Source organism: Lynx rufus, unplaced genomic scaffold (genome assembly GCF_022079265.1).
Source record: "Lynx rufus isolate CCGP_SWC_20201006 ecotype Redwood Valley unplaced genomic scaffold, mLynRuf1.p SCAF_26, whole genome shotgun sequence".
Lineage (NCBI taxonomy): Eukaryota > Metazoa > Chordata > Mammalia > Carnivora > Felidae > Lynx > Lynx rufus.
In genome coordinates this window covers 9,853,733-9,872,570 of record NW_025814841.1, presented here as the reverse complement: position 1 = coordinate 9,872,570, position 18,838 = coordinate 9,853,733, and the positions used below count along the sequence as shown (strand labels likewise).

General features: G+C 37.7%; 1 protein-coding gene across 1 annotated transcript in view; it reads left to right on the top strand.

The window, feature by feature from the left end:
• The first annotated feature begins 12,814 nt into the window (after positions 1 to 12,814).
• CPQ (carboxypeptidase Q) overlaps positions 12,815 to 18,838 on the top strand; it is a 346,392-nt gene continuing 340,368 nt past the window's right edge. Inside the window, exon 1 of the mRNA XM_047089017.1 lies at positions 12,815 to 13,264. Coding sequence (XP_046944973.1) covers positions 12,832 to 13,264 — 433 coding nt within the window. The 5' untranslated portion in view covers positions 12,815 to 12,831. The remainder of the gene's footprint in view (positions 13,265 to 18,838) is intronic.

Here is an 18,838-nt window from a genome sequence, read left to right as displayed (position 1 = left end):
TCTTTGAATTTCAGTACAGATTTTGCAAGCCAAGGATACAAAGTTTGTCTGAGGGTTCATGGTTGATTTCATTTATTGGAATGTTAATCATATTGTTTTACTTAAGCAGCATGTAAGGGAGCTTTACATTTATTTCTCTTAGTCCCATCACGATGTAGGTCAAAAGTCAGTTACATTCGGCTATATGAACAAAGATGCCTACAAAGAACAGTAGGAATTTAGGCTACGTTGTTTTATACACTCAAGAAACTTGAAAGGAATAAAGAAATCTAGAAAAAGGATTAGTAGAGTGAGCCCAATTAATTTTTTTAGAAGGTAAACTCAAAAACTGCTCACTGATAAACAGTAAAATGTCAGGGACACAAAATGAGTCAGCCTGCTGGCTCATTGTTGATGGGATTAGGAGGGGTAAGAGAGAGAAGGTCGCTTGATATCTGTAGAGTCAGGGCATGAGTGATCCAGTGTGGCCAGTGGGAGGAGAAGGGTCTACTGGTAGACATTTCCCAGCAGGGTGTCACCCCCACAGCATCTTCTTCCCAGAAGGGGACTGCCAGTCAGTGTACCACTTACCCTGCTCTCATCACCTCACTAACCAGCTATCTCTGTACTAACTTCCAGAACCAATGGGGAAGAAAGGAAATTTCATGTACTGACTTCTTTGCCTGGCTGCAGGATTTGCCTCTTTCTTCAGTCCTCCTCCCTTGTCTCTAGAATGCCCATGCCTTATTCAGGATGACATGTTCAATGACAGAGACATTGGAAATGAAGCCTCTTTAACCATGTCTCCTAGAAAAATAGTGATGAAGCTATTGGATACAGGGTGAATCCTAGTCTAAGTTGGTAGGAGAGGTGGGCCTGGGACACTCTGCTCCCTGTCTTAAAGTTGGACTGGTTCTGGTTCACTCCTGTATGGTTTTTCCCAGAAGTACAGATAAGTATTATGATTTAAAAAAAAAAAATGTTTAAAAAGGCGTCAGGTAGGTAGCTTTTTTTTTAAGCTTCTTATTTTGAAATAATTATAGACTTACAGGATGTCACAAAAATAGTACAGAGAGACCCTGTTGTGTCCTTTACCCGCTTTCTACAATGGTAACATCTATGACTATAGTATATCAAAACCAGGAAATTGCCACTGGTAGAATCTATAAACTTCATTTGCATTTCACCAGTTTTTATTAGGGACTTTCAAAAGACTTCAAACTCTTTGGAGTTTGAAAATTGAAGGTGCAGTGGGAGCAAAGGTTCTTCTCTGGTATCTTCCTTTCTTTCTATCTTGCCCTCCTGTCTCCCATCATGTGAAAAGTAGATACTAGAAAACTTGCATCAACAAATACAGTCTGAATGCTTACTCTAAAAAGCAATACGTTAGGTTCCAAGGAGGACACAAATGCTTATAAGGAAAAAATGGTCTTATATCTGGGAGTTATCTGCTTATACAGAAAGGTTCAGCTCAAGACAGTACATATGACTAAGCACATGAAATGTATTCAGCACTTTTCTTTGAATTATAAAGAGAGGAGAGCTATTCTTCAGCTTGGACACTCACTCCTCCCCAACCCATACACCTACTAGGTCTTAGACTTTTCCAAAACTAATTCAGGTATCACCTCCTGTATTTCCTACCTATGTTTATGGAGTACTTACTAAATGCTAGATCAATGCTAGATCTTAGAGGCTCAAAGATGTCTTCTATGCAGGCCCTGCCCACATTGAGTCCACAGTTTAGTGGGAGAGATACACATTTTGAATATAAATATTTTGAATGATAATCAGTGCAGCAAAAAGAATGCATCGGAGGACAGGAGGCTGGAGACAGGGAGATAAGTTAGGAGACTGCTATGGTGGCTCAGGTTAAGGTAATATGGCCAGAAGTTAAGCTGCTGAGGAAGACTTAAGGGGAAAGATGGGTTTGGGGGATTTTTAGTAGTTAAATTTGATAGCACTTAATGATCAAGTGGCTGAAGGGTTTAAAAGAGGGTGAGATGGCCCAAATGGTGCAGACGATAGGTGATATAAATGCCAGGCATCAAGAGTGGGCCTTCAGGGAGAGGAACTGACTTGGGGGAAAAGTCATGAGAAGGGTTTAGATATGTTGAGTTAGAGGTACCTATGGGCATCCAAACTAAGAGAACTTATTAACTTGTAGGTGAGTTCTTGCCATGCATAGTATTGAAGCCTTGAAGTGAATGACCTTCCCAGTTAGAATGTGTAGTAGGAGAAAAAGGTCAAGGACAGAGCCCTAGGAAATAAGCTTTACAGGGGAGATGAAGAAAAGAGGCCCTACAAAAAAAAAAAGGTTGAGAAGGAGAGCAGAAATATTGGAAGAAGGGTGTTTGGAAAAGGAGAGGCTGCTCATAGTGTTAAATGTTTCAGATGTTACATATGATAGGAAATGAAATGTCTTCATTGGATTTAGGAGCAAGGGCATCCATAATGACCTTTGAGAGTTCAATTTCAGTTGACTAGTAGAAGGAGACAGAATGGTAGATTCAGTAGTGGTTTTTGTATATGAACCAAGTAAGTGTTTGGTATAAGGTGATTTAGTCAAGTGCTAACATGGACTGTAAAGAAAAGCGTGACTCCTATTAAAAATTTAAGAAAATCCACAATAGAATGTTAGAGCTGAAATGCAACCCCTAATTTTACACATAGAGACTTACAATAAATTGTCCAAAGTCATGCATCTAGAGAGGGATAGCCAGGACCAAGTTCCAAGTCTCTTGACTCTCTTTATGAAAGGAACTTATGGATATGCTACAGTTTAAAGGAGCAAATTAATGTCTGATGCAAGAAAGGTAATCATGAAAGTGATGAATCAGAGGCGTATACTTCTGTTGTGAAATATAACTACTTGTGTGATGAATCTATTCATTTGTTCTATAAATATTTATTGACAGGTATTTTGCTATTTGCTTAGTATATGAAATAAATAAAACACATTCCTTGCAGAGAACATGCTTGGTGAATTTTATAAAAGTAAAATATTATCACTATTAGGTGATGTATAGTCCAGCGGGGTGACAGACACAAAAGCACATAGCATACAGTGCATTGTTGAAAAGGCAGCAAATAATCCTTCCTGGGAGTTGGAGACCGAGGAGCCAGACCTTGCATTATGACTGCAACTTCTCCAAGTGGAGAAAGCGTGAAAGGGCATTTTAGCAGAGGAAACAGCATGAGCAAAGTCGGAGAGGTATAAAGACTGTTCTGTGATTTCCAGGACTGGTACACAGCCTGTTGGGGCTTTGATATCGGGGCGAGGGAACAGCAGGGAATGATCATGAAGACTGCCATACCCATAACACTGAACAATGAACAGTGGGGAAACAGATGTTATAAGCCAAGGAGTCATTCGATTTGGGTTTAAAATAACTCTAGTGGCAACAAGGAACATAGGTTGGGAAGGGACCTGACTTTAAGGCAGGGATATGAGTGAGGAAGTGTTTCAAATGAAGGATAATGAGGTTCTGAGCTAAGTGATGATAAGTTGGAGAGGAGGGAAATTAGTCAAGAAAGAATTTGAAGGTGGAATTGCAGGCAGGACTTGCCAACTGTTTACCTGTTCTCCCTGAGAGAGAGGCAAGAATCCAATAGCACACTGCAGTTTCTAACTTACTGACTAGGGCAGGGAACAAAGGAAGATCAGGTTTGGAAGGGAAGATTCTGAGTGTGATGTTGGCTATTGAGAACCTAGATGCATACGAGAAGTCTAGGTAGACCATATGCCAGATCTTGGACCTTGCTTCTGGTATTAATATAAATAATATATTCAATTATGGATCCCCCAGAAGCCCCTAAAGTAGTATAGCAGTTGGAAATGTATTCACAACTGCAATGAACAGAGAATCCAACTCACAGTGGCTAAAACAAATGGAGTTTCTTTTTCTCACCTAACAAACAAGTTGGTGGTGCTGGTGTTGGCTCAGCTGCTTAGTGATGTCAGGACCAGTTCTCTTGGATTTGCCCTCATGGTTACAAAGTAGGAAATGCAGCCCTAGAATTGTGGCCACTTTCTTGTCAGCTGCTTCTGTTTGGGTCTCTTTGAGTAGAACTGGGTCACGGGGCCTCCTCTGGCTGGAAGGTAGGCTGGAAGAGTGAGGAATAGAATTGTCAAGTTCACTTAAATTACAAGTTCATCATCCTATTAGATGCAATGCCCCCTTTTCAAAAATAATGCTTTAGGGTACATGCTTTATTATTCTGAAGAAGCATCATAGATAATCTGCTTATGCATATTTTCAATTAAATCAGTATGCTATCCTAACTGTAATGTAAAGGAGAAATTAAAGGAAAGTAATTTATAATAAAGTACTTCAAAATACATACGCAGGCATGACCCCACTAAATGACATAATGAAGTAGTCCAGTGCTTACATAGTGAATGTGACAGCAGCAGATGTAGATGGCCCAGGGGTGTGGTGGTGGTGATTCCAATACCCGAAGCAGTGTAGTCATTGGTGTTTTGCTGAAATGAACAGCCCACAGTAAAGTTCTGAACAAAAGACAGCATAGTCCTCCCTTGATATACATGGTAATTGCTTTCTTGTTTTTTTAACTTTTTAAGTTTATTTCTTTATTTTGAGACAGAGAGAGAGAAAGAGAGAGAGAGAGCATAAGTGAGGTAGAGGCAGAGAGAGAGGGAGAGAGAATTCCAAACTCCATGCTGACATAGTGCAGAGCTTGACGTGGCTCTTGAACTCACAAACTGTGAGATCATGACTTGAGCTGAAATCAAGAGTCGGATGCATAACCAAAGGAGCCACCCAGTTGCCCCTGATAATTACTTCTTGAAAAAGTTAACTTGCATTAAAGCTGTACAAAAACTATTTTTATATATACAATAAAGTTAGGTTTAAGGTTCAGATAATAGGTTTCTCATGTTAAAAAATCTGTGTAGAATGTTGGAGAGTTCTTAGTATACATGATTGTACCCCACATCACAGTATGTCTACTATCCCTGGCCCCTGCCAAGTAATTACTAGTAGGATCCCTATACTCTCATGACAGCCAGAAATGCTCCTCCTCCCACACGTATTTAAAATGACTCCTAGGGGTAGTATCATCCATATTGGAAACAACTGCTTAGATTAATGGGGCTGGACTCTTTGCATTCTGAACAAAATTGACGTTAGGTTGGCAAGAAAAAAGGGGAATGGCTATTGAATAGGTAATTAATAGTGCCTGCTAATAGTAGGAACTTAGTTTTTGTGTCTTCTCCAAATTTTTGCACAATTGCTGACATGTTGTAGGTTCTCAGTAAGCTTTCTTGAATGGTTGAATGAATTGGAATATAAGCTATGGAAAAATGGAGGCCCAGCATTATTTGAATTGTGAATTAAATAAAGGAAAGGATGATCTTCCTTAAGATGGCTAACGGGCTAATCATCATAAATCTAGGCGTGTTAGTAGGAGGAAGTGAGCTTTGACATGCAAATGTCTGTGCCAGGATTTAAAATTTCTGGTCTTTATGTCTGCTACATGCTTTAGAATGAAGACTAAGAGTTAAATTTGTATCAGTGAACCCTGTTCTTCAATGGAAAATTTAGGGGAAATATTTAAGTTTTCATGTAAGTAGTATATTCAGTCTTTAGAAGAAAAAGTGATACAGTTAAAAATCAGTGAGAGTCTCAGTCCCTAAATCTTACTCTTCTTTCATTGCACTTTCTTTTCATTGTGTTCCTTTCCGCTTCACTTAATCTATTCATTCTGCCATTTCTATCATAGCCTGAGACATTTTTAAACAATAATATTCTAGGAAAAATATTTAGAAATCGAAGCAAAGGATTTTGTTTTGTTTCCCCAAAATATAAACCTATTATTAGAGAGAAAATAATTCACAGTAGGAGTAAAGTTGGTTTTGCTTTAGTTTGCTTCCAGATTTAAGTAGAAAAGAATGAAAATGACATTATAAAGAATTTTATCTCTTTTTATGAAAAAGATAATCTGTAACTATGGATCATGAAGACAATATATGAAAAGCAAGTCATTTTCAAATAGTGCTCCCAATTTCCTTTGAATATATAACTTTCTGAATTCAAAGTCATGATACAGCATGGGTTTAAAAATAGTTGTTTAAGATTTTGAAGGGTATAATATTTAATATTTTTACAGTTTGAATTCAAGTAAAGGAACAATAACGTCAGCCTTTTGTATATAAAAATAAACAGTATTGTTAGAAAACATGCAGTTCAAGTTTAGACGTTTCAAATGTCCTGTAATTGTTCAAGAGTGCAGGAGATTTTTTTTTTTTTGTCGGATTACTGGTATTTAGGAATTTTATTTTTTTCTAAAACAATTTTTTTTTAACATTTATTTAGTTTTGAGAGACAGAGAGAGAGTGCGAGAGGAGAAAGGGCAGAGAGAGAGTGAGACACAGAATCTGAAGCAGGTTCCCGGCTCTGAGCTATCAGCACTGAGCCCCACATGGGGCTCAAAACCACGAACCATGAGATCATGACCTTAGCCAAAGTTGGATACTTAACCCACTGAGCCACCCAGGCGCCCCTGGAATTTTAAACGGAAGAAAATCTTGAGTGTTTTTTTAAATAAATTGCTTGATTAATGCATCTCTTGTAAGCATGGGTTACTTTTCCCTCAGTGAAAATTCTAAGGAATAACCAGAAGATAATAGGTAGTGGCTTATTTGAGGATTTTGAGGAACCTCAAATGCTCTCCTTGCCCTGATATGGAATCTGGGTGAATTCTCTGTGCTGAGGAGACAGGAGGTTGTGAGGATAAGAAAGAAACTTCCCTTTCTTTTTTTCTCCTTCCTCCTTCCCTCCCTTCCTCCCTCCTTTCCTTGCTTCTTTCCTTTTCCTGACTGCATGAGGAATGGGAAAAGTTCTTCATGTCCCCTGTTACAGTACCCTGGGGCATTTTGCTCCATGTGTGTTGGAGCTTCACCAGTAGACCTTCTCAGTCAGACCCTAAGGAATAATTCCTTCCTATCACTGCTGTATCTTCCACCATTTCCCCCCTTTTGTCCAAAGCCCTTTTCTACGTCTTTTCTTGGGTTGTTCTTCAGTGCCACTCCCAACTTCTTCACTGCGCATCAGTACCCTTTAAACCTCAGCTCAAGCATTGTCCTCTTAATCCCCTCCTCCCCTCTGTTCTCACAGCACCTTGTCACTACCCTAGTTACAGTAGTTTGTACATTTTGTCTTCCTCTTTATACTTGGAAGCTCCTTGAGGATGTGGATATTCTCACACATTTGCATCTCCAGTGCTTAGTAGGTGATCAATAAAGTTTTGTTAAATGAATGGAAAGATGAAGTTATGACCCCAAACAGAATACGGTTTGCAATTAATAAAGAGGCAATGTTTGAGATGAGTAGTACTACTTGTATTTGTTGATCACCATAGAATTATTTTCTCCCTTTGCAGACTATAAAAGAATACTACGGTAGCTTGCTTAATTTTATTTCACTGAAATGACTGTGTAGGGATATTTGTAGTTCTGAACTAGGGCAGACTAATAGCCCTTCAGATCAACAAGATACTCCTAGTGATACCACAGGGTTCACTTGGGTCAGTGACGAACCAATGCTTTGTGGTAGATTAAAATGACGTCCAGTGATGGTATTCACAATTTTATCAAATTCTCTCTTTTGTTGGAAGAAACTTTTCATAAGTTTATCACTCATTGTGAAAAATTGTATATTTTGATTTTTCTCAAATTGCCTGTGAGCTACTCGGACCATCCCCTGGTACTAATATAAGATTTGGTGAGTAGGTCTGTATTTGTGTTATCAAAGTCCTTCTTGATTTCATACACCAAAATATTTCTACTTTTGTACTATGTCTTTTCAGACTGAGGAGGGCTGATGAGAGAGAGGGAGAGAGAGAGAGAGAGAGAGAGAGAGAGCGAGCCCACAGGTGGGGGAGGAGCAGAGGCAGAGAGAGGGAGACACAGAATCCGAAGCAGTCTCCAAGCTCCAAGCTGTCAGCACAGAGACCGATGTGGGGCTCGAACTCACGAACCATGAGATCGTGCGTGACCTGAGCCGAAGTCGGAATCTTAACCAACTGAGCCACCCAGGCACCCCTACATTGATCATTTTCATTTGAACTGACTCTAGGTCCAGAATAAATTTTTTGATATGTGGTGATCACATATCAATTAATGTGTGAATTAGGAGAGCATTTCCTCAAGATGTTCTTGATCATTGGCCTTTATATAGCCTCTGTGTTTCACTATTTTAATTTGTATTTTGAATCTCTATTTCTTGCTAGGAATGTACAAATTATGTATTGGATTCCATTATTTGTTTTTAAAGTTTTATTTATTAATTTGAGAGAGTGTGTGCAAGCAGGGGTGGGGCAGAGAGAGAGGGAGAGAGAGATTCCTGAGCAGGCTTTATGCTGACAGCTTAGGTTCCCCCAACAAAACAGAAAATTTGATAAAATCATGAATGTACAGTCACTGGAAGCCCCAATGCAGGGGTCAATCCCGTGAGCCATGAGCTCATGACCTGATCTGAAATCAAAAGTCAGATGCTTAACTGACTGAGCCACCTAGGCACCCCTGCATGATTTATTTTTAAATTACATATTATTTACAGTGTTTTTCTTGCATGGAATGTGATATAGTGATATCTTTTTCTATTTTTGTTACCTCTCCAACTATATACTGTTAGTAATAATTATTATTTTCTACTATTTATTAACAAAAACATATCTCAGTTGGGCTAATGTGCCTTCCTAAAAACAACAATAATAAAAGATTCTTGCAGTGCTCTGTTGGAGAGGTATATAATTATGTTCTTTAGCCAAGAATTACATCAGTAATTTTCAGATTATGTTCCAAGGAAAATCAGGTTTAGGATCAACTAGTATCTATTTAGTGTTTACTTATGTCAAGTGTTCTTAGGTGATTTCTCATGTAGTTTGTTGTTTTGTGCCTTCAATCTTGTAAATTTTCTAAAGTACTAATATTACAGTCAAGGAACAAACTGATCCATTGAAAGTAACAAATAATCATCTTTTAAATTAAATTACTTTTAAAAATAAGCATTTATTACATTTGTAGGATTTAAAGACAAAGTATAGTTAAGATATTACGAACAATACTCAAAGATACTAGTTTCTGTTTTAAAGTAATTACATCATTTTTTCATGTCAAAATTAATTTAAATGATCACATTAGAGAGCAGTTAAGTCTTATTATCAAAATGGCATGTTTTCTATTAATTCAATTGACATATATGCACAAAATGTAAAAATAAAAGATTCAGGCACTTATTTTATGAACATATCTTCTGAACAGAATGTGACTGAGGGATGATGTCCCAGTGGTCCCTCCAGGAGGGTTCCCTTCTCTTCCTGTGGAGCCTTTCCTTGAGTCTCTCTTGAGTTGTCACATCTTCTCCATGGCTTTTCATGATTTCTCTTGTTCTTCTCTATGTTCTAGTGATATGGTGTTGAGACTATTTGAGTACATATGTTATATTAGAGTTATTTGCTTCTCAGACTGCACTTGAGTGTCCATTGAATTTCTATTATATGTAAATGCATACAGCTTCCTGTAAGAAAACAATTTTTAATCCTCTGGCAAGTCTGTACTAGTTGGTCCAGTTACCTGGTTGATTGTACTTGTTGGTTTATCTGCTACCTGGGAATCACAGCACAGGCCCTGTTTTTACAAAACAAGTGTATGGACTAGGGATTCCTAGGCTCTCCTGTATCTCCAAAAAATTGCCATTATATGATTCTAAGCCATTACTAGAATGTATGTATTATGAAATAGTTAATGTCTATGGGATGCTTAGAGAATTTTTAATGAGAAGTAGATACTTATGGTTAGTGTTAATTGATAAATATGTTATTAGCCTTTCCTTTTTTATTTGCACCAACAACACATTGAAAGAATGTACTTCAAGAATAAGTTGCAATCTGGTGAAATATTTTCATGGTTTAATAAAATTTAGCTTTTAAAAACAAGCATCAATAATAGTGACTATAGAAACCAAGAACCTATGCATATAAATAGTTCTAATAAAAAGGAAAGCAACAGCAATGTATAGTTTTCATAATTTTTCAAAACATTTTAAATATGATCACAAGTTTTTATTCCCTCAGCTTCTTTGTATAGGAGGAAAGACAAGACTCTAAGACCTGGAGAGATTAAGGGTTCCTTCATTCCCTAAATGAAAATGTACTGTACCCTATGCTTACATAGGGGTACAATGATTGAAGGTACAGTGATGAATAATTTACCCTACTTGACTTTGAGAGTAGGAGAGGCAAATTTATAAACAAATATATTAGTTGGTAATGTTGTTAATTAGGGAAGAAGCATGGAAAATGGCACAATTAACTCTGCAGTGGTGTTTGGTGAGACTCCGCACAAGAGGTGATTTTTAAAACATTTTCATTAAAGAATGAGTCTCTGGAGACCTTTACCAGGAGCAGAGGAGTAGGGTGAGGAGAAGGGCCTTGGGGTCAAAGAGAAGGAAAATATGCAGAGATCTAGAGTAATGAAGGGGCCTGGGTGTTAGAAGAACAGTGTCAAGTTCAATGCAGCTAGAGCATTACTGTCCCATATAAATATAAGTATGTAAGTTAAACATTTCTAATTTCATATTAAAACATAAAAGAAACAGGTGAATAATATTTTATTTAACCTAATAATTATGTTGTTTTTCATACTTAAATATGAAGTATTTGGTTTTAAAGATTAAATCAGGTATATATTTTACCTTAAAAAATATCTCAATTTGGACTAGTCCCCCATTTCAAATGCTCGGTATATCTAGAAGCTTCCCTAAGATATGTGTGTGTGTGTGTGTGTGTGTGTGTGTGTGTGTGGTGTGTGCGCGCGTGCATGTGTTTGATAGAGAGAGAGAGAAAGAAAGAGGAAAAAAGGAAGAAGGAAAGAGAGGAAGAGAGAATGAGAAAAAGAAGGAAAACATTTGTGTGCTCCAGAGGGGGAAGTAGAGAGATGAGTTTGAAGTGGTTGTTGGAGCCTTATTTTGAAAGGCCTTGTATGCTGGCTGAATTTGAAATTTACTCCTATAATATAGTAGTTCATGACTGCGATTCTCAAATTATCTCTGGTGAAAGACCAGTTTTTAAAATGTCAAATTTATTAGACTTTTGCAAAATACAATAGCAGTGAATTTGAAAAATGAAATAGAAGAGACACACAAAGAGAAGCACCACTTTTTAATCATAGGTTAGACAAAGGTACAATTACTCAGTCAATTGTATATAAAGATGTCTAAATCAGTGCTATCCAATAGAACCTTTTATGATGATGGAAATGTTTTATCTGTGTTGTCCAATATGGTAGCTGCTAGCCACATGTGGCTATTGAGCATATGAAATGCAGCTAGTATGACTGAAAAGCTAAATATTTTATTTCATTTAAATCAGTTTAAATTGAAATAATCACATGAGGCTATTGGTTACTTTGCTGCACAGCACGGGATGTGTTTGCTCTTAACCTCTGTATTTACTGTAGATTAGTGAAAAACAGCTGTGGACTGGCATTGGCCCTCAAACCATACTTTCAGGCATTTAGAGCATGGACTCTAGAGTGAGAAAGCCTTTGTGTGTCTATGGCAAGTCACTTAATCTCTTACTACCCCAGGATCCTCTTTTATAAAATGAAAGTAATTTTAAGAAATTATCTCATAGAGGGGCACCTGGCTTGTTCTGTCAGAAGAGCGCGTGACTCTTGATCCTGGGGTCGTGAATTCAAGCCCCATGTTGTAGAGATTATTTAAGTAAATAAATATTTAAAAAAAGAATCTCATAGAGTTGTTGTGAGGATTAAATGTGGAGCAGGTGGGGTTAGAGAAAGCACCAGGAAAAGATAATATCTGCAGTGGCCTTGATGGACGAGTTCAATAGGCAGATAGGAGAGAGCATATCAGGTACAGGGAACTCTAAAACCCATTTGGATCATACTCTATTAAGAGGGAGGAGCAGCAGACAGTAGTTTCTGAGCCCTGTGACTGCTACACAGTGGAAACAGTTTCTTCCTCTCTTTCCTAGTTGTTCTATTTTAACCTCTTAGCATATTTTTAAAGATGTTTATTTATTTATTTTGAGAGATCACATGAGCAGGCTGAGAAGGGGTGCGGGGAGGGGAGGAGCACAGAGAGAGGAGAGTGAGGATCCCAAGCAGATTTTACTGTGTCAGTACAGAGCCCAGAGCCCAGAGCCCCTTGTAGAGATTGAACTCACAAACCCTGAGATCATGACCTGAGACGAAATCAAGAGTTAGACGCTGAATCAACTGAGCCACCCAGGCACCCCAACCTTTTAGCATATTTTAAACTGGATTACTAGGTAACATGTGATTCTGTTGTTTTAATAAATACTGCATATTAAGCCAATCATTGTCTCTGTACATTTTCATTCCTGCGACTTATGGTGCCTGCATTTGATGATGGAAGTTGGGCAGTGGTTGCGAAGAGAAGGGGACTCCTGTTTGAAAAGTAGTCCCTGGGGGACACCTGGTTAAGCTTCCCACTCTTGATTTTGGTTTAAGTCATAATCTTATGGTTCGGTTAGTGAGTTCGAGCCCCACTTCGGGCTCTGTGCTGACAGTGCAGAGCCTGCTTGGGATTCTCTCTCTCCTTCTCTCTCTGCCCCTTCCCAGCTCATGCTCTCTCCCTCTCTCTCTCCCTCTCTCTCTCAAAATAAATAAATAAAACTTAAAAAAATCTATTATAAAGAAAAGAAAAGCAATTCCTGGGTTATGGGCAGATAGCTGTGAGATTCTTTCCCCCTAAAACATGTTTTTTTTTTGTTTGTTTTTTGTTTTTTGTTTTTTTTTGTTACTTACATAGATTATTTTAGGAAGAAAACCAACTGGAAAAATCAATGAAGTTCCTTCTTCTCACATTTGTTGGTGTTGTTCACCTTTTATCCCTGAGCTCTGGGAAAACGATATATAAGAATGACATCTCTCAGAGGTCTTTTCAAGAAATTAAAGAAGAAATAGCCAGCTATGGAGATGTTGCTAAAGCAATCATCAACCTTGCTGTTTATGGTAAAGCCCAGAACAGATCCTATGAGCGACTGGCACTTCTGGTGGATACTGTTGGACCCAGACCAAGTGGCTCCAAGAGCTTAGAAAAAGCCATCCAAATCATGCACCAGAACCTGCAGGAAGATGGGCTGGAGAATGTCCACTTGGAGCCGGTCAAAATACCCCACTGGGAGAGGGGGGAAGAATCTGCTGTGATGCTGGAGCCAAGGATTCACAAGATGGCTATTTTGGGTCTTGGAAGCAGCATTGGGACTCCCCCAGAAGGTATTCTTTGTCTTTTCAAGTCAATCTGCTGTGTACTTTATAAAACTAACGTCATGTGATTTAGTTGATTATAGTATGCATGATTCGTATTACAATTTAGATGATAAGAAGGAAGATAAAAATCGTTTCTCATTCCACTGGCTTAATGAATTCTCTGCTCTTGTATTTGTTGTTCTTCCTTCTTCCTTTCTTCCCTTTCTTCTATTTCTTTCTGAAAGAAAGCTGACTGTGTAGGGTTGCCTTTTAAATGAAGATCTACAGCTGTTGGTCCACGATATCTATCAGCCCTATCGCTTAACAACTTATAGCTAGTACAATATTAGTTTCATTCTCCAGAGCATGGAGATAAGTGTGCATAGGATAGAAAAACTATAATTTCCTCCAAGCAACCTCAATGTGCAGAAATTTTTAGAATTAACGAATTAGGGGGCTTCTGGGTGGCTCAAGCAGTTAAGCATCTGACTTCAGCTCAGGTCATGATCTCACAGTTTGTGAGTTCAGGCCCCACATTGGGCTCTGCCCTGGTGATGTGGAACCTCCTTGGGATTTTCTCTCTCTCACCCTCTCTCTGTGCCCCTTCCCCACTTACGTTCTCTCTCTCTTAAAATAAATAAACTTAAAATTTTTTTTAAAAATTAAAAAAGTGGTGTGCCTGGGTGGCTCAGTCTGTTGAGCATCTGACCTCGGCTCAGGTCATGATCTCATAGTTTGTGGGTTGGGGCCCTGCGTCGGGCTCTGTCCTGCCAGCTCAGAGCCTGGACCCTGCTTCAGATTCTGTGTGTGTGTCTCTCTCTGCCCCTTCCCTGCTCATGTTCTGTTTCTCAGAGATAAAACGTTTAAAAAAAAGTTTAAAAATTAAAAAATAAAAAAAAGAATTAATGAGATAGGGAACAGATTTTTACATATGGAATTGATTTGAGTTAATTACTTTTACAGAACCTGAGGACTCTAATGGAAGGAATTATCCAGGGGAAGTTCTGCCTTTACTTATCAGCGCCCTAGCTCAGCTCCAACAGACAGTATAAGTGACTAGATCAGGGATATATAACCAGTCACCAGTGAGCTGTCAGTCAGTCTTGGACCAATCGTGGACTGTTTTCCTGTGGACTGCTCATGGACTATTCATGTATTCTTGGACTATTTAACTATGACAGAGGAACTATTTTATAGAAACTAGTTAACATTCTCTAAAAAGTTTGTAGAAAGTTTTGACTTTCTCTAATGCCAAAAGAAAGATCCAGTATAGAAGTAGATGGTCAGGTTAAGAAACAAACAAACAAACATCTTTTCTGAGGTATAATTCACATACATAATATTCACCCATTTAAAATCTACAATTCAGTGGTTTTTAGTATATTCACTGAATTGTGCAACTACTGCATGGTCTCATCACCCTGAAAAGAAACTCCATACTCATTAGCAGTTTCTTTGCCTTCCTCCCTTACCTCCCTCCTAAGCCCAAGGCAATCACTGATTTTCTATCTTTATGGATTTGCTTATTCTGAATATTTCACATGAACATAATAATTCACCATGTAGTCTTTTGTGCTGTTTTTTTTCATGTAGCATGTGTTCCAAGTTCATACATTTAGCATGAATCAGTACTTAATTCATTTTTTGTTGTTGAATAATATTCCATTTTTGAGTATACCATATTTTATCTATTCATTCATCAGTTGGTAGATATTTGTTTTTCTTATCTTTTGGCAATTATGGATAATTCTGCTAAAAACCTTCGTGTATAAGTTTTTGTATGGACATATGTTTCATTTCTCTTGGATATATGCCAAAGAGTGGAATTGCTGGGTCATATAGTAACTCTGTGCTTAACGTTTTGAGGAACTGCCATATTCTTTTCCCAAGTGACTGTACCATTTTACATTTCCATTAATGTATTCTAATTTTCACACATACTTCTCAACACTTGTTATTATCTGTCTTTTTGGTTATGACTATCCTAGTGGGTATAAAGAGATATCTCATTGGGGTTATGATTTCCATTTCCCTAATGATTAATGATGTTGAGCATCTTTCCGTGTTCTTATTGGCTAGTTGTGTATCTTTGGAGAAATGTGTATTCAAATCCTTTGCCCAATTTTTAATTATGCTATTTGAATTTTTATTATTGAGTTGTAAAAGGTCTTCATATATTCTGGATACAAGTCCCTTATCAGATGTTTGATTTACTAACATCCTCTCCCATTTTATAGATTCTCTTTTTGCTTTTTTTTTTTAATGTTTATTTTTGAGATAGACAGAGGCAGAATGCAAGTGGGTTAGGGGCAGAGAGAGAGGGAGACAGAATATGAAGCAGGCTCCAGGCTCCAAGCTATCAGCACAGAGCCCAATGTGGGGCTTGAACCCATTAGCTGTGAGATCATGACCTGAGCTGAAGTTGGACGCTCAACCAACTGAGCCACCCAGGTGCCCCTCTTTTCACTTTTTTGATGGTAATATTACTGCAGAAAAGTATTTAATTTTGATTTAGCACAACATATCTAAATTTTTTGTTGTTGCTTGTGCTTTTGGTGTTATATCTAAGAAAGCTTTGCCCCAACCAAGATCACAAAGATTTACTCCTAAATTTTCTTCTAAGAGTTATATAGTTTTAGCTATTACATTTAGGTCTGTGATAGATAATTTTTATCTATGGTGTCAGGTAGGAGTACAACTTCATTCTTTTGCATGTGGTCATTCAGTTGTCTCAGCATCATCTATTGAAAAGACTATTCTTTCTATTCTTTCCTTATTGAATTGTGTGTATTACATTAATTGATATTCAGATATTAAACCAGCTTTCCATTCCTGGGATAAATCCCACTTGGTTATGGCATATAATCTTTTTCATATGTTACTGAATTCAGTTTGCTAGTATTATGTCTGGTAGTTTTACATCTATACTCACAAGGGATATTGGTCTGCAGTTTTATTGTTATTATTATTTTTTGTGATATCTTAACCTGGTTTGGTATCAGGGTAATTCTAGACTCAAATAATTAATTAGAAAATACCACCTGGTCTTTTGTTCTTTGGAAGAGTTTGTGAAAGATTGACGTTAATTCTTTAAGTTTTTTGGTAGAATTCACAAGCCATCTGGTCCTGGGATTTTCTTTGTGGGAATATTGTTAATTATTAACTTAATATCATTCCTTGTTATAGATCTATTCATATTTTCTATTCTTGAGTCAGTTTTAGTAGTTTGTGTGTTTCTAGGAATTTGTTTATTTTATCTAAATGATGTAATTTGTTGGCATGCAGTTATTTATAGTATTTCCTTAAGTATTGGCATAAATATTTTTAGTTTTGTGAGGATAAGGATCTAAATTGTTATTTGGTGTCACTTGTTTTCATCCTGAATAACTCCCTTTAGTTTTTTAATTTTTTTCCCCCAAAGCAGGTCTGCTAGCAGAAAATTCTCTAACCCTTCATCTATTCTTATTTGTTTATTGAATCTTAATTTTTGAAACATAGTTCTTCTGGATATACGATTCTTGGTTAACAGTTTTTTACTTTCAGTACTTTGAATTTGTCATCCATTGTCCTTTGGTCTCTGCTGTTTCCGATGAGAAGTCAGTGTTAATGTTATTGGGATTCCCTTATATGTGATTAACCGTTTTGCTCTTACTGATTTTGTTTTCATTTGTAGTTTTCATCATTTTGATTCTGATGTATCTAGGTATGGATCTCTTTGCTTTTATCCTGCTTGGAGGTTGTTGAGCTTTATGAATGTGTCAGTTAGTGATTTTCTTCAATTTGAGAAGTTTCCAGCTATTATTTCTATGAATATTTTTCTACCCCTTTTTTGGTCTTCTGGTCCTTCCACTGTCAGTAAGTGGTGGGACACTTAATGGTGTCCCACATTTCCTGAGGTTCTGCTCATTTTTCTTCCCCTTTTTTCCCCTTTCTTTTTAGGTTGTATAACCTATAGCAATCTATCATCAAGTTCACTTATTCTTTCTTCTGCTAGTTTAAATATATTGTTGAGCCCCTTTACTGAATTTTTCTTTTCAGTTACATTAATTTTCAACTCTAGAATTTTTTCCTGTGATTTTTATCTCTTTATTGATATTCTTATTTGCTGAGACATTGTCATCATAACTTCCTTTAATTCTTTTAAGTATGGTTTCTTTAAGGTCCTTGAACATATTTATAAACTCAGCTGCTTTGACGTCTTTTTCTGGTATGTCCTACAACTGGGCCCCCTCAAAAGCAGTATCTATTGCCTGCTTTTTATCCAGTGTATTGGCCACACTTTCCTATTTCTTTTAATGTCTCATCATTTTGTTGTTGTTGTTGTTGTTGTTGTTGTTGTTGTTAAAAACTGAACATTTGAAGTAACGTATTCTAGTGACTCTCAATACTGATTCTTCTCCTTTCTCCTCTCCTGCCCACTGGAGGTTGATGTTATTTTTCTTGTTTTCTTTGCCATTTATTTGTTTAATGATTTGATTGTACTATGTGAAGTCTATTTCTCCCACAGTGTACAAATTCTGATGCCCTTGTGAAGAATGCTTTTATTTTCCCTTTTTTCACTTTTAGTCTGGCTCATTAGGGGTCAGCCCTTGATCCACATAAACTACTTACTAGTGAAATGTTGTGTGTAGATCTCATTAGTTAGTTATATTTTTACCCTTTATTGTTGGGTGTACACATGGCTTGGGGGCTGTTGTTAAAACTTAAGGAGTTTATGTTTTTGCCCTAAGTTCAGCCACAGCCCAGTAGCTTGGAAGTTCCCTTTACCATCAATCTTGAGAGGGCAGCCTTGGGCATGCACACTCTTCCAGCCTGCTAGGATGCATGTAATTTTATTAAGTCTTGCTTAATAATATTTTCCTCTGTATCAGAATAGCTTGTTTTTCAGCATGTGTTTGGTCCGAGGGTGTGCTTAAGCCTCTTGTGCCAGTGAAGCTTCTGCCCTTTGTTGATGGATCTGTGTACAGCTTGGGGAATGTTTTCAATCTAACCCATGTCCTGTTTTCATTGTTCCTGAGTAGGAACATGTGCATAGCTTTTCCAGTCACCAGGGTTTACTGTGTGTTCCCAGGAGGGCTTTTCTTGGTTGTTTCTTTTCCTGGTTCTGTTAAACTTCTGATTGCTGTGCCATTTTGCTTGGTACCAGCAGTATCATAAAGCTTCTAGCACTCCTTTAATTGTTTTCTACCAAACTCTCCATTGTTTTGAACAACACCCTTAGGCATGGAATTCTCTATGTTCTGCTTCAAATACAATCACTACCCTGGGTAAGAACTGCAAAGCTCTTTTCTTTGCTTGCCTCTTTTCTGAGAGAACCTCTGTGCTAAAGTAGCACAGGAGTTAGGCACAGTAATAATGGCCTACTTCTTCCAGACTGATATCCTTAGCAGGTGCTAGAAGGGGAGGGTGGTAGCTCCTGGTCTTCTCAGTTTGCTTCTCCCAGTGTGGGACCTCACTATGAATAAGCTGAAGACAGACAGTGATGATCAGGGTCCAAGTATTCTTGGTGGCTACGCTTAAGGTAGGATTTCTAACATGTGAGTTGGGGCTGGGTAGAGGAATAGGGCCTCAGCCCTTTTGGAGTGGAGTGCTCATAATAGA